Below are 22,470 nucleotides of genomic sequence, written 5' to 3' on the forward strand. Positions count from 1 at the left end.
TCCATCAAACAAACCAAGTTGGTGACGGCTCATGCAGTGATGGTTTGAGCCGGTACTCATTGCGAAGGAAAGACGCCATCGGTGGTGACCGTGGTGCCGTATGGAAATGTTAACGCTTTCGTGTATCAAGTCATCCTGGAGAACCAATGCCTTCCACACGCAAGAAGTGTGTATGGAAACAACTTTAAGCTGTAAGACGCATTACGGATTTCACCTTGCTGTTGTGAAATAATTCCTTGATGCACCGGGGGCTCAGCAGATACGATGGTCTACTTGCTCCCCTTATTTAAACCCTATTGAGCATTATGGGATGCCTTAGGCCGAGCCATTTAAGAGGGACATTACTCCTCCAACTCCACAGGAGTTAGCCAAGGATCTGACCGAAGAGTGATACACCCTCTCCATTGACAACATCAACATGATTGTGGACAGTTGCCACGACTCGCTGATCCGTGTCAGGGGAGGCCATACTCGATATTCGATACTCGATAGTCGACATCAGTGTCTGAGTGACACTTGAACCTTCAATAGATGTGACATTTGTATACGTGAAATCTCCTCGAATAGGCGTTTCCTTTAAAATGACCAAGGCTTAAACATTTTTTTAAAGACAGTATTTTTTCATGCCTCCGAATCCACTTTTGTTTCAATATAGAGTTTGTAAAGATTAAGTGTGATTTGATTTTCATTCTGATACGTTTGCAAGAGATTGATCAAAAAAGAACTGAAAAGATACAAACTTTACTATTCATCAAGAATAAATCATAGTGTCACAATCATTTCATGAAAAGAGGTTAATCAAATATTCCAACCAGGCGCGTACGCAGGATTTTTTCAAGGGGGGGGGGGGGGGTTAACATTTTTAAATCGGGCCGAAAATTTCGCAACGACTCAGCTAGCCGCTGAATAAGTGGGGGGGGGGGGGTAAGAGGATATATATATTTTTTTTGGGGGGTCTCGAAATTTGAAAATATGACATTTTGCTCCGTTGGGGGGGGGGGGGTAAGGTTAACTTTTTTAGGTCAGCCATAAGTATAATTTTTGTTTTTTAAATTACCAAAGGGGAGGGGTTTAACCCCCCCCCCCCCCCCCGCCCTGCGTACGCGCCTGATTCCAACTGTATGGGCAAAAGTGTATGTACATGAGATAAATCAAGAAATAACGGTTAGACATCTTGTGTATTTCAGAACAAAACCTGTCAATATATTCCCGGATATTTGATCGTGAACTTCTACAACCTCTTGAGCAAAGTATATATCTGCCAGTCACTGGTTGTGAACAGTACAGGGATTATTGAATGTGGTCTTTGTATAGTCTCCTAGCTCCATTAGCTCAAACCCTCGTTCATGTTTGGCGACTGATAAGGGTTTGTGCCTACAAACTACCACTTCACCGCGAGATATTTCTCCCCTCCCCCGATCCTTCGGTAACCCTAAATCTAAAATTCTAAATATTACAGAAAATCCCACTTGCAACTCTAACCGTAACACCATTCTCTCGTTGAAATGAAGCCGGAGCAATCGTCGCCAGAGCATATATCGGATCACCCAAAAACTATACCAGTCAGAAACAGATCAACAGCATTGTTTTATTAAATGTCCCTTAAAGTTAATTTTCAATAAAAGACCAGCTGCCAATCAAAAAACGGAATATCATGGTAGTATTTAACTCATAGGTAACCTCATCAGTACTAACATAACAAATACCGAACTTCCCGAGGGAGTTTGCTGTAGTCAATACAACACCGAGTAAGGAATTAACCTAGAACCTCTTGAATGAGCGACAAGATCCTAATATAACACGAAAATAAAAACGGAAAACCAATATTAAACAAAACCTTCCCAATGTCTTTAATAAAAGATAAGTTTACACAAAATGCTACAATTATACCTTTGAGTTGTCTTTGGAAAATACGATGTTTACCAAGATGACTGCAATGGTGGTGATGAAATCTGCTAAGACAATATTGAACGGAAATATGGATCGACGTTGTCGAAGTTGGCGATAACAAGGAATAGGCCATTTTCGTAATGTAACCAAATTTAATGCATAAGTCTTTGTGAAGTGCCTCAATACAAATTGTTTCATTCACCTGGTAAGAATAATCGTATTTCAATAGACAGAACCCAAACTGCATACATTAGTTGTTGCCAGGTCGGACAAACATTATGGTTTGACCTATCTAGCAACACTTAATATATGCAGTTGCATTCTGACTATTGAAATATTATTATTCCTATCAGGTGAATGAAATAATTTGTATTTGGGCACATCACAAACACTTATGCATTAAATTTGGTTACATTACGAAAATGGCCTATTAGTAGTAGGGTACTGAATGACAAAAGACCAGCGGTTCCCATAGTCAAAATAAAAATCACATATTATACGTGGTTCATACGTATCACACAAGGACTCCGAGTTGGCTCTGACAAAATCTCTGCCATTTTAATTTTGTTAAAGTTTATTTCATGTGATTTATAAATAAATGAGAGATGTACCTAGCCACCCCTATCTTGAGTACTGCTCCAGCGTTTCCGATCTCTTCAACATCTTGTTATCCAGGATTTTGAAATGATCCAGCGTCACTAGGCTGGAGACTACAAGAGAAACAGCAGTGTGACTGGCATGATCCTCAAATCTAATTGGCCTGTTCTATCTACTAGACTGGTGCAAAAAAAGTAACACCCGTGTCTTTTTCATTCCTTTGGCAGCTTTATTTTCCTATAACCAATCGCTAACAGGGAAGAATCAAGACATGATCCTCCACATGTACAAGGCCGGGATCGACATTGACAAGTTTGCCCAACCTTCTATCTGTGAATTCAACAGCCTTCCAGCAAAAACAGCGCCAGCTGACTGTCCAGAGAACTTCAAAGGACTATTTCTGAGGCATCAATCCACTCTCTCACATGTCACCTTCTCCTCCCCTCTCTCTCTCTCTCTCTCTCTCTCTTTCTCTCTCTCTCTCTCTCTCTCTCTCTCTTACTCTCTCTTGCCCCTCTCTTTCTCCTTCTATTTAGCAAAACAAAATTTACCTCTTCCTATGTCTCGATATAACTGGACAAAGGAAACTGACCTGAGTGACATCTCTGCTAACAATGTACGTGCTTACCTCGTAGGTAAATCCATGATGCTTAAAGGAGTTTGTGACATTAAATCTTGACATCAAATATTCATTGAAATCGAAATGCTCTCAGCAAGTATTTTTTCCGGTTGCAGGGGAAAACTAGAACTAACACACCTTAAGAATAGCGAACAAAAATTAATTCGCTAATACATCTATATATTTTTTGACAGCTATCACTTTAGTTTGAAGTGTTTGACAGACTTTCTGAATATTTGATGTGAACATACCTGTCAGACGCTATATTGCATCAATTTCTATTTCGTGATCGAAGGCCTTATACAAGAAATTCATTTCTATTATGGAGGGCACAATGTTTATTTTTACGCGTTTCGCTAATTTAATAGATGTGGTTTACATTGATTAATTGCCACTCAGTTTCTTCATTCAATATTTGATGATGATTCACAGCATTTGTATGGCGCCATATATCTGTTTAAAACAAACATTCAAAGGCACGAGCTCCTCCAATAAAGTTAGCATTTAAATGTCTGAAGGAAGATGTGAGTTATATAAGGTCAATAGGCTGGCATTAAAGAAGTTATTGCAATGTTATCAACTTTAATGATATCAATCACGACGACAGCTCTAATTTGTCTACTTGAAGAAAATAAAAAAAAATCTTAAAAAACAGATACACACACACACACACACACCCATCGAAGCACACACGCCCGCGCAAACAAGACTAATTTATATCTAAGTTCATAACTTTATTTCCTTTTTCAACAGAACACGAGTTAACAAATGTAAAAATATATAGAACAAAAAGCCCATGAGGCGGAGAACTATGACGAATCAAAACACATTGAAGTACAAAGTTGTCAAACAAACATTACACAAACGGAATGATGATGACAACTTTTAATATTTGTCTTCATTGACTCAATTGCTTAAAATGACATTTGAACACTGCCTTCTTACGAAAATCCAATTCCATGTCTCCATTTTTCCGTCTTTAATGCGATAACTTTTACTGTTCAAAACGCATTAAAATGAATCTAGTGCGAAATGAAACTATGTTTAAATTGGTTATACGTTAGGTCTAGCATTTCAAACGAATCATATACTATTATATACAGTAATTTACAACATTATCGTCAAACGTAGATTAACAAAATTCCTGTAACCTTCAATTGTAATTAACACTTGTAAATGGAAATTCAAGCAATATTTGATTTCCATCAACAAGCAGTATTTGTAATTTGAAGTTACAACTGCATAAAACTGTGGGATTATTCAATAACTCTTGTTTTACGCTATTATGTTGTGGTGGGTTTTGTATATTGTCTAAATCAAAACTACTCTGCAGTAAGGAAAACAAGATTAATCAAGCGTCGTTTCCTTTTCGTAATTATCATTTGTACATGAACGGTTTCTCAATGATAGTAGCGTATACGGTTGCAAATATGTGTAGACTGTTTATAAGATTTGACAGATTCAAAAAGCTTATTTGAGTGTCCCTACACTCTAAAAACCTAGACAAAGTAAATCACCATTTAATTGGGCCGAGGAGTGACCGCTTTATCAAAATGGTTGATTAAGACTTTGAACATGCTGGATCCAAAACTATAACTGTTGAATATGTGTATTTACAAAATTCTAGAAGGCTTAGTTTAATAAGCTATTTCATCAGAGTTGTTTTTTTTGGTCAGAAGTTGGATTGCTTCTGTAAAAAAATATGCTTTGAACAATTATCTTCAACTTCTACTTAAATAAAGTCATAAATTAACAACAACAACAAAAAGAAAAGCGATATATATACAAATCAGAAATTAACGTGTATAAAGTGATTAAAGTTTGTAGGTAGATGCCAAGTAGCCGTTCTTTTTTCTTACCTTTATTTTGATTTTTTTGTTTGTTTAAAGCATAGGCAACAATGAAACCCCTAGACAGAAAACACAAAGTTTTGTTCTTGAAGAAAATAAATGTATATTATATTCTCCCAACATCCCTCTAAGAATAAAATAAAAAAAACAACCGTGGGTAGATTATCTTTAAAAACCAGTATTTTTCAAAGGAACAAAAATGATGAATTTCTGCTTCAATAATACAGTTAGCCAAACATTGCTATGTACCATTGACCATCAAAATACTAGTGACATCATTTATGTAGTTGATTAAATTGTCTGTTATCAACAACTTTGACTTATCACCAGTTATAACATGCTATTTTTCTACATTGTAAAAAGAATTGAATATTAATTTTCGTCAGATTCTTAAATCTTACATCAATTGTCAACAAATTACTATAATCTTTCGTCGATATTTATAGGAACCACTCTGTTTTTGTTGCAAAACAGAATCGAACGAAATTCTTTTAATCTCCACCAATACACAACTGAATTTGTAATCAAATTCAAGTTGCCACATAATATCACTAAAAAGTACAGACAATCTACAGATATGTCATTTGTTCTGTCTTGTGTCAATATGATCGATAAAGCTAAAGACAAAGTAGCCGAAATCAAAGTTGTTCCATACACTAAAACAAAATATGTCCGAAGAAGTTGTTTGTTTTCTTTATTTCTTTCTATCATCTGGATGTTGTCATTGCATGGAGCCTTAGCAACAGCGTGATAGATCAGGCAAATTCTTGCACCCGTGAAACAACAGTATACCATTTGCGAAATGGTGGCGATAAGTTCTGCATCTCTATTGTAATTGCCATTGCCCATTATTTTCACTCCATATAAAGCAGTTAACCAAGATGCGATACAGGCGACAAAGCATCTTGGAGTGGTGATGATGTTGCGTACACCGAAGGGGTCGATTCGAATGGTGATCAGCTGATAGAGAGCAACGAAGAAGATGTTAATAAGGGACACGTTGGTTCCGACGACAATCATGAATCGTACTAGGGTTAGAAGCCAATCAAGCTGAAGCTGTTGATAAATGTGTGAGTGAAGAACAAAAATAAAACTCACACTTTCTTTTGACACTTAAACACAATTTCATGAAGTCTTGAGCAAAGTATTTCTCTGTCAGTCACTGGTTGTGAACAGTACAGGTATTATTGAATGTGGTCTTTGTTTTAGTCTCCTAGCTCCACTAACTCATTAGCTTTGTGCCCATAAACAACCACTTTCAACGCCGTATAATTATGGCTCTTGCTCCCAATCCTTTATTAACCCTCATCATATAACATCTAAGTAGATACTTGTCATTTGATTGGAATATTGTTGGTCATATGATATTCAATAAATAATCTATTGAACGACTGCGTCATTGAGCGTGCATTTTTGGTTATATTCGCTGTGCATTTGTGTACTATTCAGTGTTCATTTTTGGTGATATGCCTACCGTATTTTTGGTTACATATTTTGTATACATTCTTTTGGGATATATTTTTTGTATATATATTAGTATATATATTTTTCTTAAAAACATGTTTTAATTCATTTTTCAAAATATTTTAGGGGATATTTTTGGTACATATATCTTTGTATGTTTTATAATACAAATAATGAATGTTTTTCATTCGTTCAATAGTGCGAATATTTTCTTGACTTGAAATATTAACGTTGTATTCAATGAGGCGTCAGCCGAGTTTCATGAGTTGAAAGATTAATGTTCTATTAAACGGGACTCTGAATCGAACGTTTATCTTTCAACTCATGAAAATATTCGCATTATTAAATTCATAAACATAATTATTTGTATACCATTAATTTTAACTCTTAATATAACAGAAAACACACTTGCAACCCTAACCTTAACACCATGCCCTCGACGGAATGAAGTCGGAGCATAATTATGCCAGATAACCCATAAACTTTAACAATCGGAAACAGATCAAAATCATAGATTTATAAAATGTCCTTTAAATTTAATCTTAATAAAAGACCAGCTTCCAAGCGAAAACGTAATCTCACCTATCATTTAACTCATAGGTAGCCTCATCAGTATAAACCTAACGAAAACTGCCCTCCCTAAGGGTGCGTGCTATAGTCAATACCCCAGCATTACCAGGTTCCCATATTATACACCTGTGTCAAGATGACCTAACTGGGTAAAACACTTTAGAAATCACCAATCGGGGAGTTAATCTAGAACCTCTTATATCAGCGTCAAGAGCCTTCACTAATATAACTCAAAAACAAAAAAACAAAAAAGCAATTAAAACCAATACCTTACAAAGGTCTATAAAAAAGATAAGAATTAAAAATTGCTACTATTATACCTCTGGGATTACAGAATAAATGATGATTACAATGGTGACTGCAATGGTGGTGCTGAAATCTGCTAAGACAATATTGATCTGGAATATGAATCGACGTTGTCGAAATTGGCGATAGCAGGGAATGAGTAGTAGAGTACTGAATGACAACAGACCAGCGATTCCCAGAGTAAGAATGAAAGTCGTATATATACGGGGATCAGACGGAACACACAATTAGTACTCTAAGTCGGTTAACGAAACAGATCTATAGATTGGAGTTTGCTCTGTCGAAATCTCTTCCATTTTTTTTTATAATCAAGTTTATTTCGTTTGAATTATACAAAATTGAAGTGATGTTCCTAGTTTCTTCTCTCTTGAGGGCTGTTTCAGCGTCTGCGATCTCTGCAATATTTTGGATATCCAGGATTTTGAAAGGGGTCCAGCGTCTCGGAGAGAACCAGCAGTGTGACTGGCATGGTCCACAAATTACAGTGGCAGTTCTTTCTACAAAGATAGTAGACTTGTGTAAAATATATCAATGGTCTCTCTACCATTCCTATTACAGCTTCATTTTCCTAACACCAATCGCAAACATGGAAGAATCATGGCATGATCCTCCACATATAAAACGCCGTGAGCTACTTCTATCCCTGAATTCGGCAACAGCCTTCCAGCAAATACAGTGTCAGCTGACTGTCGAGAGAACTTCCAAGGACTACTCCTGAGGCATCTAATGGCTTCATGCACTCTCTCATATGTCACCTTCCTTCCTCCCCCCCTCTCTCTCTTTTTCACTCTCTCTCTCTCTCTCTCTTACTCTCTCGCTTGCCCCTCTCTTTCTCCTTCTATTTAGCAAAACAAAATTTACTTCTATCGATGTCTCGATATAACTGGACAAAGGGAACTGATCTGAGTGACATCTCTGCTAACAATGTACGTGCTTACCTCGTAGGTAAATCCATGATGCTTAAAGGAGTTTGTGACATTAAATCTTGACATCAAATATTCATTGAAATCGAAATGCTCTCAGCAAGTATTTTTTCCGGTTGCAGGGGAAAACTAGAACTAACACACCTTAAGAATAGCGAACAAAAATTAATTCGCTAATACATCTATATATTTTTTGACAGCTAACACTTTAGTTTGAAGTGTTTGACAGACTTTCTGAATATTTGATGTGAACATACCTGTCACACGCTATATTGCATCAATTTCTATTTCGTGATCGAAGGCCTTATACAAGAAATTCATTTCTATTATGGAGGGCACAATGTTTGTTTTTACGCGTTTCGCTAATTTAATAGATGTGGTTTCCATTGATTAATTGCCACTCAGTTTCTTCATTCAATATTTGATGATGATTCACAGCATTTGTACGGCGCCATATATCTGTTTAAAACAAACATTCAAAGGCACGAGCTCCTCCAATAAAGTTAGCATTTAAATGTCTGAAGGAAGATGTGAGTTATATGAGGGTCAATAGGCTGGCATTAAAGAAGTTATTGCAATGTTATCAACTTTAATGATATCAATCACGACGACAGCTCTAATTTGTCTACTTGAAAAAAATAAAAAAATCTTAAAAAACAGATACACACACACACACACACACACACACACACGCACACACATAGAAACACAGACGCCCGCGCAAACAAGACTAATTTATATCTAAGTTCATAACTTTATTTCCTTTTTCAACAGAACACGAGTTAACAAATGTAGAAATATATAGAACAAAAAGCCCATGTGGCGGAGAACTATGACGAATCAAAACACATTGAAGTACAAAGTTGTCAAACAAACATTACAAAAACGGAATGATGAAGACAACTTTTAATATTTGTCTTCATTGACTCAATTGCTTAAAGGTAAAGACCAGTTATGGTCATGCGATTGCATTGTGAAAGAAACGTTGTGGAATCGATCAGAAAAGGTTGATCATCTAGCATCTAGCATCTGCAAGGTTCTGGAATCATCAAAATGATAAGAAATTTGGCCCATTCTTCGTAAAGTTACAAGTACTATACACAGAAAGATGTATATGGGACTACCCTGTGTCTCTCACAGACCATGAGAGAAACAAATTTACCAAATATATGAATTAGTAGGCGGTTTCCCGGCAAATTTGTTATCATCATGTATTGGTCAAAACATATTCTTTCACATGATTGGTAATGAGAGCTTCCATTTCATTTTTTGAAATGGGGGGTTTCCAATACTGGTCTTTACCTTTAAAATGACATTTGAACACTGCCTTCTTACGAAAATCCAATTCCATGTTTCCATTTTTACGTCTTTAATGCGATAACTTTTACTGTTCAAAACGCATTAAAATAAATCTAGTGCGAAATGAAACTATGTTTAAATTGGTTATACGTTAGGTCTAGCATTTCAAACGAATCATATACTATTATATACAGTAATTTACAACATTATCGTCAAACGTAGATTAACAATATTCCTGTAACCTTCAATTGTAATCAACACTTGTAAATGGAAATTCAAGCAATATTTGATTTCCATCAACAAGCAGTATTTGTAATTTGAAGTTACTACTGCATAAAACAGTGGGGTTATTCAATAACTCTTGTTTTACGCTATTATGTTGTGGTGGGTTTTGTATATTGTCTAAATCAAAACTACTCTGCAGTAAGGAAAACAAGATTAATCAAGCGTCGTTTCCTTTTCGTAATTATCATTTGTATATGAACGGTTTCTCAGTGATAGTAGCGTATACTGTTGCAAATATGTGCAGACTGTTTATAAGATTTGACAGATTCAAAGAGCTAATTTGAGTGTCCCTACACTCTTAAAAACTAAAAAAATTAAATCCCCATTTAATTGGGCCGAGGAGTGACCACTTTATCAAATTGGCTGATTAAGACTTTGAACAACCTAGATCCAACACTATAACTGCTAAATATATGTATTTACACAATTCGAGAAGGCTTAGTTTAATAAGCTATTTCATAAGAGTTTTTTTTTTTGGTCAGAAGTTGGATTGCTTCTTTAAAAAAATATATTTTGAACAATTATATTCAACTTATACTTAAATAAAGTCATAAATTAACAACAACAAAAAGAAAAACGATATATAAAAATTAGAAATTACCGTGAATAAAGATATTAAAGTTTGTAAGTAGATGCCAAGTAGCTGTTCTTTTTTCTTACCTTTATTTTGATTTTTTTTTGGTTTAAATCACAGGCAACATTGAAACCCTATAGACAGAAAAAAGAAAGTTTTGTGCTTGTAGAAAATAGATATGTATTATATTTTTTCACAATAACCCTCTAAGAATAAAAGAGGACAAAGGAGAACTAAAAATACCTTACCGAAAAAAGGGTAGTTAGAACAAAGATTATTTTCAAAAACAGTATTTTTCAAAGGAACAAAAATGGTGAATTTCTGCTTCAATAAACCATTTAGCAAACATATGCAATGTACCATTGACCCTCAAAATACAAATGTCATCATTTATGTACTTAATTTAATTTTCTGTTATCAAGAAGTTTAAATTCTCAACACTAATAACATGCCATTTTATTAAATTTGAAAAATGAACGTAAATATGTTTTTTTTCAGAATCTTGAATCTTTCATCAATAGACAACAAATTACAATATTATTTCGTCGATATTTATAGGAGCCACCCTGTTTTTCTTGCAAGATAGAATCGAACGAAATTCTTTCAATCTCCACCAATACACCACTGAATTTGTAATCAAATTCAAGATGCTACACTCTATTACTATAAAGTACAGACAATCTAAGATAGAGATGGCATATATGTCATAATATATACCGTTTGTATTCAATGTGATCGATAAAGCTAGAGACAAAGTAGCCGAAATCAAAGTTGTTCCATACACTAAAGCAAATGTCCGAAGAAGCTTTTTGTTTTCTTTATTTCTTTCTATCATCTGGATGTTACCATTGCATGGATCCTTAGCAACAGCGTGATAGATCAGGCAAATACTTGCACCCGTAAAGCAACAAAATACCATTTGCGAAATGGTGGCGATAAGTTCTGCATCTATATTGTAATAGCCATTGTTAACAAATTTCACTCCAGACAAAGCAGTTAACCAAGATGCAATACATGCGACAAAGCATCTTGGAGAGGTGATGATGTTGCGTACACCGAAGGGGTCGATTCGAATGGTGATGAGCTGATAGACAGCAACGAAGAAGATGTTGATGAGGGACACATTTGTTCCGATGACAACCATGAATCGTATTAGAGGCCAAACGAGCTGAGGCTGTTGATAAATTTGTGAGTGAAGGATAAATAACAATAATGAATACTAGTTTATCCTAAAGGGAAGCAAGAACAGTGCCCCGCTAGAGGACCCTGTAATTATTTTAACCCTAGCGACTGACATTTGAGAACCGGGCAGGGATTCGAACCCTCAACTCTTAGACTGAGAGCCAAGTGGCTTACCCACTAAATCACGACAGCTCCACAATACGGTTATAATACAATACAGATACATTTAATTAATCATTTTAATATATTTACATAACATGAATAAAACAATAACGGGTAAACATTATTTTTATTCGAGGAAAAAACCTGCCGACATTTTTGGATATTTTAAAGCGGAATTTGAGTTCGTTATACCAGCACCCCATCCTGCTACCGCCCCACTACACCAGTCTACGGGCTCAAACTATTTTTTGACACTTAATACAATTTCATAAAATCTTGAGCAAAGTATATATCTGACAGTCACTGGTTGCGAACAGTACAAGCATTATTGAATGTGGTCTTTGTATAGTCTCCAAGCTCCATTAGCTCAGACCCTTTTTCATGCATGGTGACTGACAAGGGTTAGTACACACTACCACTTCACAGTCGTATAATTATGGCTCTTGCTCCCGATCCTTTATCAACCCTTTTAAAGCCACACTGAACTACTTGTAGCTATTTGCTCCCTCTATATAGAAAACAATGCCTCATCGGTGACCATTGGTCCCCATGATCCTCTTTTTCTTATGTTAATTGACAGCTGATTTGATGAGATAACCACCTGTCCAGTGACCTTGCAGGGTGGTGTAATCCCTCCTAAAAACTAGTACCGATGAGCTTTAATATAACATCTAAGTAGATACTTGTGATTTAATTGGAGGATTTTTGGTCATATGATATTCAATAAATAATCTATTGAACGACTGCGTCATTGAGCGTGCATTTTTGGTTATATTCGCCGTGCATTTTTGTACTATTCAGTACTATTCAGATTATATGAATCCCGTATTTTTGGTTAGGCTTATATATTTTTTGATATATCTTTTTGGGATATATATTTTATATATTTGACTTAACTTATGCCGTCCACGCAGGCCAGGGGCCTCGTGATGGCTTCTGTATGGTGATGGTATGCCAAGTTTTTCTGTCCGCAGCCAGTCTTGATGCATCTGACAGCCTTGGTATGGATCTTGCTTTGCAGTCAAGCCATCTTTTGGGTGGACGGCCTCTGGGTCGATTTCCTGTGACCTTTCCTTCCACGGCAATTTTGGGGTATCTTGTAGGTTTCATTCTTAGGACGTGGCCAAAATATTTGAGTCTTTTAGTAGGGACTTTGTCCATAACATCTTGATCGAGGTTGAGGGATTCTTTGATGTGTGTGTTACGGATCTTATCTAGTCTTGTCACCCCCATTATGCGACGAAGGCATGCCATTTCAAACACTTGAAGCCTGTTGCTATCTTCTTTTTTAACTGTCCAAGATTTTGCCCCATAAAGTAGTATAGAGAGGATGAGTGATTGGTACAGTTACATCTTCGTGTGGCTACTAATGCTTTTTGATGTCCATTATGTTATTTAGCCTTTGGACAGCTGCCCCTGCTTTCCTGATACGATTCTTAATGTCACTTGTACTTGAGCCGTTTTCTGCTATTTTCCCTCCCAGGTACACAAAATCTTCCACCTGTCGATGTTGAGGTTGCACTTTATTTTGCTAATAGCTTGCACTTCTGTCTTTGCTATGTTCACCTTGAGACCAAGGTCACAGCTTGCCTTGTAGACTTTATCAGCCAGTGTCTGCAGTTCCTTTGGAGTCTCGGCTATCAAGACGAAGTCATCTGCAAAACGTAAGTTGTTTATGCAGGTTTCTTGAATTTTGGCTCCTATTTGGACTTCATCCATTGCCATGGTCATAACTAGCTCGAGGAGTATATTGACAAGTTGTGGGGAGATGGCACACCCTTGCCTGACTCCTACGGTTGTCTTGAACCACTCTGACAGCTCTCCATTTACTCTGGGGTTGTTCATACAGTGCTTGTAACAGTCGTATCAGCTTGCTTGGATATCCAAAACATCCCATCGCCTTCCACAGGTCGTTCTGCCATACCGAATCAAAAGCCTTCTGAAAGTCAATATAGCAGCAGTACAGGATTCTGTTCTTTTTCAGGTATTTGTCAGCTATTTGTCTTAGCGTGAATATTTGGTCTGTCGTAGCCCTGCCTGGTCTGAATCCTGCCTGGGATTCAGAGAGGGTTTCTTCTGTTCTTTTGAGAATTCTTCTTTGTAGGATTGTTGTAAGTACTTTTCCTGCATGGGACAGTAGACTGATACCTCTGTATTTGCCGCAGTCTAGCTTATCTTTCTTCTTATAGATCGGGGTTATTATTGCTCTTCCTCATTCCTCCGGGAATTTCTCAGACTTTCATATTTGGTTGCAGAGATAGTGAAAGGTGTCTGTTCCTGTTTCTCCAGCTGCTTTGATTTCTTCGGAAGTGACTGTATCAAAGCCGGGTGCCTTATCCTCACTAAGTTTTTTTTTATTGCACTTTTAATTTCCTCCTTCAGTATGTTTGGCTCTGGGTCATCTGAAAAGCTGTTGGGTAGACTGTTTGCTACTGTGTCGTTTTTGGGGTTGTGTTCATTGTATAGTTCGTCGTAGTTTTCTTGCCATCACTTTTTTTCTTCTGATTTTTCTGTTAGAGTTCTCCCTGTCTTGCTCTTAACTGATTGCATTCTCTTTGATGCTGATTTGGTGATTTTCTTAATTGCTGCGTAGACCTCCTTTGATTTAGCAGCGTGGTGTGCACTTTCTACTCTACTGCAAAGGTCTTGGAGCCACGCATCTTTACAGCCCCTAGTCTTCCTCTTTATCTCTCTATTCAGAAAGTTGTACCTTGGTTTCAGTGAAGGGTCGTTTTGTTTGGCTTGTTTGATTTTGCTGCGTTCTTCGCTGAGATCTAGTACTTCTTGTGAGATCCATCCTTCTGCGGTCTATTTTTTTTCATTCCCAGAACATCCTTTGCTGTGCTGTTAAATGCTTGCTTGATCTTTTCCCAGATGCTATCTATGTCTAGGTGGGTATCAGAGTGATCAAGCAACGGTCCGAACTTCCCTCCGATTATGGCCTGGTAGTTTTTTGATGTGTTTTCATTTTTCAGTTTCGACACATCGTATCTCTTCATTATGTTTTGTTTGGGTTTAGTTTTGAATCGTAGCTTGAAATTGCAGATAACCAGTTGATGATCTGAAGCCACATCAGCACTTGGAAAACTTCTAGCGCATTGGACGCTTGATTTCCATTTGTTGTTCACCATGACAAAGTCTATCTTGTTTTTGATTCTCCCGTCGTTGTTCATTTCTCCGTATCCATGATGTCCTATGACGTTCTTCCAGGTGTCCCAGTCTCTCCCTACTTTTGCGTTTAAATCACCTTACACTATCAGTATGTCCTTGTTAGCTAGAGTGTCGTCTATTGTTTGTTGAAGCTGGTCTTAAAATGTGTCTATCGTTTCCTCTCTGTCTGCCATGTTCGGTGCATATACCTGGATTATTGTGAAGGCTCCAACCTGTGTTTGGAATCTGGCTGAGATCAGTCTAGGGGATATGGTGTTATATCCCAGGAATGCTTTTTGTGCTTGTTTGTTGAGGATCAGAGCGACGCCTCTCCTGTGTACATCTTCCTCGCTAGCACACAGTACTTTGTATCCTCCCTCGGTGAAATCTCCTGATTCTTTCCAGTGAGTCTCTGAGACTCCAATAAACTTCCCACTTGAATTTTTCCAATTGGTTCAGTAGAATGTCTAGTTTTCCATCTCGATTTAGAGTACGCACATTCCATATGCCAATACCTTTTTTGCTGGTAGTAGAGCCGTTTTTTCTTTTGGGGTATCAACATGATCTCTTCCAACTTGGTTTGGAAATGATGCATCATCATGCACTGCAGTTTGCAGGCACGTCGGTCGATATGGCTGGTTAGTGTTATCAGGGGCTTTAACCCTGGTGCTATTTAGGCTTTCCATCATTCATGCAGTTTCGCTCATATAGTTACACTAGGCGGATGAGACACTTCTCTCCTAGCCACCCTGGTCTGTCCGCCACCAACCGAACAAGTCAGATGGCTCACAACCCCTACCAGCTTGAAGGTAGACCAGGACGTTTACCTTGATCCTCACAAGTTGGTCCTTCCCTCACACTGCACGCGTAGTGCTACCTGGAAGGGTCTCCCCCTTGCGTTCCATAATAAAATGGGAGGGTCAAGATTTATAGGGGTTTCAAGATTTATAGGGGTTGTATATATATATTTTGTTAATACATTTTTAAAATTAATTTGTTCACATAAATTGTGTAAATATATTTGTTTATATATTTTGGGGGGATATTTTTTAGATATAATTTGTGATGTTTTATAAAACAAATAATGAATGATTTTCATTCGTTGAATAGTGTGAATATTTTCATGAGTAGAAATATCTACGTTGTATTCGACGAGGAGCATAATTATATCAGATCATTCATAAACTATAACATCAGAAAAGGATCAACATCATAGATTCATAAAATGTCCTTTAAAGTTAATTTTGATTTTAAAAATCCAGCTGCCAAGCAGGGTAGCCTCATCAGTATTAACATTATAAACACTGTATTCCCTAAGGGCGGTTGCTATTTTAAATACCCCAGCATTCCCAGGTTCCCATGTGATACACCTGGGTCGAAACGAGCTAAATGGATAAAACACTTTAGGAATCAACGAGCGAGAAATTAACCTCTAACCTCTTGTATTAGCGTCAAGAGCCTTCACTAATATAACACTAAAACAAAAAAACAGAAAAACATTTAAAACCAACACCTTACTATGGTCTTTAAAAAAAGATAAGAATATAAAATTGTTACAATTACCTCTGGGTTGCCTAAAGAAGAACCGATGGTTACGATAGCGACTGCAATGGTGGTGCTGAAATCTGCTAAGACAATATTAAACTGAAATATAAATCGACGTTGTCGAAATTGGCGATAGCAGGGAATGAGTAGTAGAGTACTGAATGACAACAGACCAGCGATTCCCAGAGTTAGGATGAAAGTCGTATATATACCTGGATCAGACGAATAACACATGTACTCCGAGTTGGGTAACAAAACAGATGTATAGTTTGGAGTTTGCTCTGGCGATATCTCTTCCATTTTTTTAATGAGTTTATTACATTTCAATTATAACAAAAATGAAGTGATGTCCCTAATTTCTTGAGTGTTGTTTCAGCGTCTGCGATCCCCTACAATATCTCGGATGTCCAGGATCTTGAAAGGGTCCAGCGTCTCTAGGCAAGAGACTACAAGAGAACCAGCAGTGTGCCTGGAATGATCCACAAATGTCAATGGCCTGTTCTATCTACAAGGCTAGTAGACTGGTGCAAAATATAACAACGGTTTTTCGACCAGCTCTATTTTCCAATCACCAATCGCAAACATGGAAGAATCATGACATGATCCTCCACATGTACCAAGCCGGGAGCGACATAGACAAGTTTTCATTTGCCCTACCCTTTATACCTGAATTCAACAGCCTTCCAACAAATTCAGAGTAAGCTGACTGTCTAGAGAACTTTAAAGAACTACTCCTGAGGCACCTAATAGCTTTATCCACTCTCTCACCTGTCACCTCCCCCTCCCCCTTTCTCTCTAACTCTCTCTCTCTCTACCTCTCTAACTATCTATTCCACTCTCTCTCTCTCTCTTTCTATTTAAAAAAGAATAAAGAATCTTTTTCCAGCTATTTCTCGATTTAACTAGACAAAAGAAACTGATCTGAGTGACATCTCGACTATCATTGAACGTGCTCATTACGTACTAGGTAAATTTAAAATGCTTGTAGGAGTATCGTGACGTTTAACCGTAACATCAAATATTCGTTAAAATCAAAATGCTCTCAGCAAGTATGTTTTCCGGTTTGCAAGCGAAAACTAGAACAAACACACCTCAAGGGTATCGAATCAAAAAAAAATTCACGAATAAATCTATTAAAAAACAAAACAAAAGTCACTTCATTTGAAATATTTGGCAGACTCTCTTAATATTTGATTTGTACATACGTGTCAGACGCTATAATGGATCAATTTCTATCTAGTGGGCATATGTCTTATAGACTGTTAATTTAATAGATAAGGTTTCCATTGATTAATTTCCACTCAGCTTCTTCATTCAATACATAAGGGTCAATAGGCTGACATTAAAAAGGTTATTACAATATATTAATTTAAGCGATATCAATCATGTCTTGTAATTTGTCTACTTGCAAGAAAAAAATGTTATTAAAAAACAGATACACACACACCCACCCACACACAAACACTTACGCCGGCGCAAACCCGCACCCCATATTTAAGTTCATAATTTCATTTCCTTTTTCAACAGCCATAAATGTACAAAATTGTACAAATAAATGAGAAAAAAGGAATGATGATGACAGTTTAAAAAAAAAACTATTTGCCTTCATTGACTCAATTCCTTAAAATGACATCTGAACACTGCCTTCTTACTGACATCCATTTTCATGTCTCCTTATTTCCTTCTGTAATGCGATAAGTTCTACTATTCAAAACGCAAACAAAACAATAATCTATTGGGAAATGAAACTATATTTGAATTAGTTATACGTTAGCCCTACCATTTGAAATAAATAGTATAGACAGCGATTTACAAAAATTGTTGTTAAACCTTGATTAACAATATATTAGTAATTTCTAATTACAATTAACACTGATAAATGAAGAAAAAAAATATGCAATACTTGACTTTCCATTAACAAGCAATAATTTTTAACGGAAGTTACTACTACATAAGACGGGAACTTTTTAATAACTCTTGTTTTACGCTAAATACTTTAGGCTCGGCTTTTTAATTTTATAAAAGAGAGACAAGAGTGTATAAGGTTGCAAATAACTTACGTACAGACTGTTCATAAGTTTTGACAGATTCAAAGAACTATTACGAGTGTTCATGTACACAAAGCTCTACAAGGCTCAGTGTAATATTCTATTTGATTTGATTTGATTTATTGTTTTTTGCATCTTTTTTTTTCTTCATCATACATTTTCATGAACATAATATGGTTTCATACAATATTTTAAGTGTATATAATTTTATACAGATAATAAACGAAATTAAACAAATATATTGAATGCATAATTAACATACATTAGATGCAGGAGGTAAGCAAAATAGCTTGACGTGCCCGCCGCCCTCAACTTAGATACAGCAATAAAAAAAAATAAAGAGTGACTTGCAGAGAAGAAAAGGAAAGGGAAGAGAAGGAGCGTTGATAATAATACAATAAATCTAATACATCTGCTGATTGAATGTATGTTCATTCATGGATGGATAAACGACGCTAGGTCATGGACGATTACACATCATTGTTGAATCACTTTACATGCGAACATGAATACAGTAGAATAACACACGACAGGATCAATACTTAGACAATAACATAGTTTTAACCGCCTTCTTAAAAGAATACAATGTCCTAAGGTTTCTTTCTCAAGAAATATTGTTGAACTCTTATTGTCAAGTCCTACACAAGCGAGGCTTAACAAACAGCAACAAACAATACATAAACATTATAGCTGCATGTGGATAAAGTTTAACAATTAGATGCCACATAGCTTTTTTCTTTTTCTTTTTCTTTTTCTTAATTTTTTTTTTAGGGGGAGGGGGTGGGGTATGGGCGAGTGTTTGTTTGTTTTTAAATCATGATGAATCCCCTAGCGTGAAGAAAGAACGAAAATTGTACTCAATATACTTTTACAATAAATTTCTAAGAATAAAATAAAATCCAGTCATGGGTAAGTTTTTTAACAATGGAGAACCTACAAAAATATCCAACCGCAGAAAACCAAGATAATGTCAAAACTAGTATTTTTCAAAGATGCATTTTTCTAGGAGGCAAGGGTATAACCTCTCAGGCCTGATCAATCTATTTCAGCGATTTTAAACCGGGGCGCCCGAGAGAATTTTAGTTATATTAAAATATGTTTTGGAAAATCGTAAACTTCATGAAAACAAAGTATTGGAAACCCCAAGATGTTTAAATGTATATTACTTTAGGTATTTTGATGAGGAAATATACGATTTCAAAGATAGTAAATTGTTAAAGTTTTTCCCTAGCTCGCTTCGCTCGCTCGCAAAAATTTGAAACGGGATAGTTTGTTCAGATAGCGAAGACCATGAATATCCCCAAACGATGATACAACGATATTCGGGCACCATGCTTCCCGAATATCGTCAATGTTCGGGCAGCATGGCGCCCGAATGTACACTTATAAATTGTATTTTTTTAATATCGAAATTAAATTTATATCTCAACAGAGTGTCTAAGTTCCCTCGTTCACTTCTCTTCTCGCAAAGTCGATAACTCAGGATGATTCCTGGCGGCGAGATGACCAATTTTATTTTTGGTTAACATTTTATCTGGTGTAAATTGATTTAAAAGGGTGTCATGACTAAAACACTAAAACTGGTGCCCCCCCCCCCCATGACTAAGCCCACACTATGCCACTATGTTTGCGTGTACACACACACACACACACAAACACACACAAACATATATATATATATATATATACACACATATATATATATATATATATATATATATAATACATTAAGGAATATCATATGTAATTGATGTCACTTCTGTTATCGACAAGTTTGAATTCTTATATCTTATTACACGTTGTATTATTAAATTGTTTTCTAAGACTCTGCAATCTTTCATTAATTCACAAGAAATAACTATAATCTTCCGCCCATAATTATTGGAATCACCCTAAAATGTTCAGATTTGTGGAAGACACTATTAAAAAGAAATACGATGTTCGAAAAGTAAAGTCATTTAACTCAGTGTCATTTATTGAATGAACAATAATTCAAACTGTATCTACCACTGCATGAAGCAGACAACGTCAATATATTTGATTGTAAAGATTGTACAGTAATTTCCGACGCTTATATACATAAGATACTTCAAAAGTAAAGTTTGGTATATACTTGCATAATATACAATGATAAAAAACCTTTAATTTACAAAAGATCGATGCCATAGTGCAGCATCTATTCCAACGGTATATACTGGATACTAAGCATGAGAATGTTATATTAACAGTAAATAATGGATCCTTTAATACTTTGAATAGTTCAGGGTTTGGATTAGGGTTTACTACTTCAATAATTTGTGGATGGTGAAGCTGGTTAGGAATTATTCGGCAAAACTTTCGGCAGATTGATCCGTCTTAATTCATGAGATATTCTAACGAATTAAATGTTCAACAGCTATAAATAATCACATAGAAGAAACAGCACACCTCAATCAATAAAAATAGAGACACAATATTAAAGGGAAAGTCCACCCCCAAAATAAGTTTGTTTCGATAGAGGCAGAATAATAAGAAAATCAGGTGAGTGAAAGTTTGAGCAAATTCTGAATGAAAATAAGAAAGTTATGAATTATTGAAGTTGTGATCAATCAAATACAAATTGGCAACTCTGTGACTTATTATACGAGCTCTCCTTCATTTGCTTTGTGCATAATATTCCATAAAATCATGTTTTCTTCGTTATTGATGACGGAATATATATTTGTTCCTTGCAGGGGGAGTATAGAAACATATTTGCAATTATTATATTTAGGGTGCATGTATGGTTGAAATTTTTCTTGAGGGAAAATGAAAATTTTAGATTTTTTTAGTACTGAGCAAATGGAAGTTGAGCTCTGATTGATACGTTATAGAGTGGCCAATTTGTATTTGATTGATCACAACTTCAAAAATCCTAAATTCCTTATTTTTAATCGGAATTTGCTCAAACTTTCACTGACTTGTTTCTCTCATTTTTCTACTCCTATTAAAACTAACTTAATTTCAGGGTGGACTTCCCCTTTAATAATGAATTTGTAAACAATTAGGCCATGCGACTTTGGCACATATTTCCATCATGATATATACACCTTTGTAATAGTTTCATTACAATAAATATACATATTTATCTCAGGAGAAATGTTCATAAAATATATTCTTATATCTAATTCAATCTGTATAATTATCAATGTAAGAAAATATATTCACACGTTACAAAGCTTTTTTTTTAAATCAACGAACCATAACTGCTATTTGTACATTCTTTGAACATTGTGCTCCCAATAATCAGTGAACAAACACTCCAAGCCCGTTTCAATCATTTTTCAAAATTGTACATGCATCTTAAAATATTCAATTTCAACGTTTGAGTAAAATGTCACTGAAGCCAGGAAATCAAGAGTCGAATAAGCTTTGTTTGAGTGTCTGAATCCCGGCTCATCCTCCCTTTTCACTTTTATATAAAATCGATTTTAAATAGCACAGTTTTCTCACCATCCTCCGTCCTCTTTTTTTGTTACTTTTTTCACCTTGTTTTGTTTTTGTTGTTATTAGATTTTTCTTGATCTTTAACATTAAAGAGTCAAAGTTAAGTTCCGATCGAGGTAACAGAATGTACTCATGGCCCTCCTTTGCTGGACGGAAAGCAGTATAACTTCTCAAGACCTGACACAAAGAACCTAAGTCGTCAAGCAATTTCGGAATCAAATAATGATTCACGTGTTAACGTACGCGGTGATCTCATCCCGATCTGAATCATCTGATGACATCATCAGTGAGAGCATGTCGACGTGCGTTTCCTCATGGAGCCCTTCAACCTCACATTCATCGAGGTCGCTATCATCTAAGATAGAATCACAGTGGCGGCCATTGGTCAGGGGATCTGGTGAAGCACCCGGATGCGGTATGGGAGGCTGAGGTGGCCTGCTTCTCAGGCGAGACGGAGAGGCCGTGTAGCGCTCGGGTCCTAGGAGTGGAGAAAAAAGAGGTTCAGTATCACGCCTTATGTGTTTTAACGCTATGGATAGAG

At 36.2% G+C, this 22,470-nt stretch overlaps 1 protein-coding gene across 1 annotated transcript in view; it reads right to left on the reverse strand.

The window, feature by feature from the left end:
* Positions 1-2,511: 2,511 nt before the first annotated feature.
* Positions 2,512-22,470, reverse strand: part of LOC100893704 — a 32,803-nt gene continuing 12,844 nt past the window's right edge. The window contains exons 6-12 of the mRNA XM_003730447.3: positions 22,173-22,407; positions 15,081-15,306; positions 13,552-13,774; positions 13,288-13,376; positions 11,396-11,551; positions 5,847-6,012; positions 2,512-2,600 (exon numbers count right to left, since the gene is read on the reverse strand). Coding sequence (XP_003730495.3) covers positions 2,512-2,600; positions 5,847-6,012; positions 11,396-11,551; positions 13,288-13,376; positions 13,552-13,774; positions 15,081-15,306; positions 22,173-22,407 — 1,184 coding nt within the window. The remainder of the gene's footprint in view (positions 2,601-5,846; positions 6,013-11,395; positions 11,552-13,287; positions 13,377-13,551; positions 13,775-15,080; positions 15,307-22,172; positions 22,408-22,470) is intronic.

The sequence above is a fragment of the Strongylocentrotus purpuratus genome, unplaced genomic scaffold (assembly GCF_000002235.5).
Source record: "Strongylocentrotus purpuratus isolate Spur 01 unplaced genomic scaffold, Spur_5.0 spur5_scaffold_14, whole genome shotgun sequence".
Taxonomy (NCBI): Eukaryota; Metazoa; Echinodermata; class Echinoidea; order Camarodonta; family Strongylocentrotidae; genus Strongylocentrotus; species Strongylocentrotus purpuratus.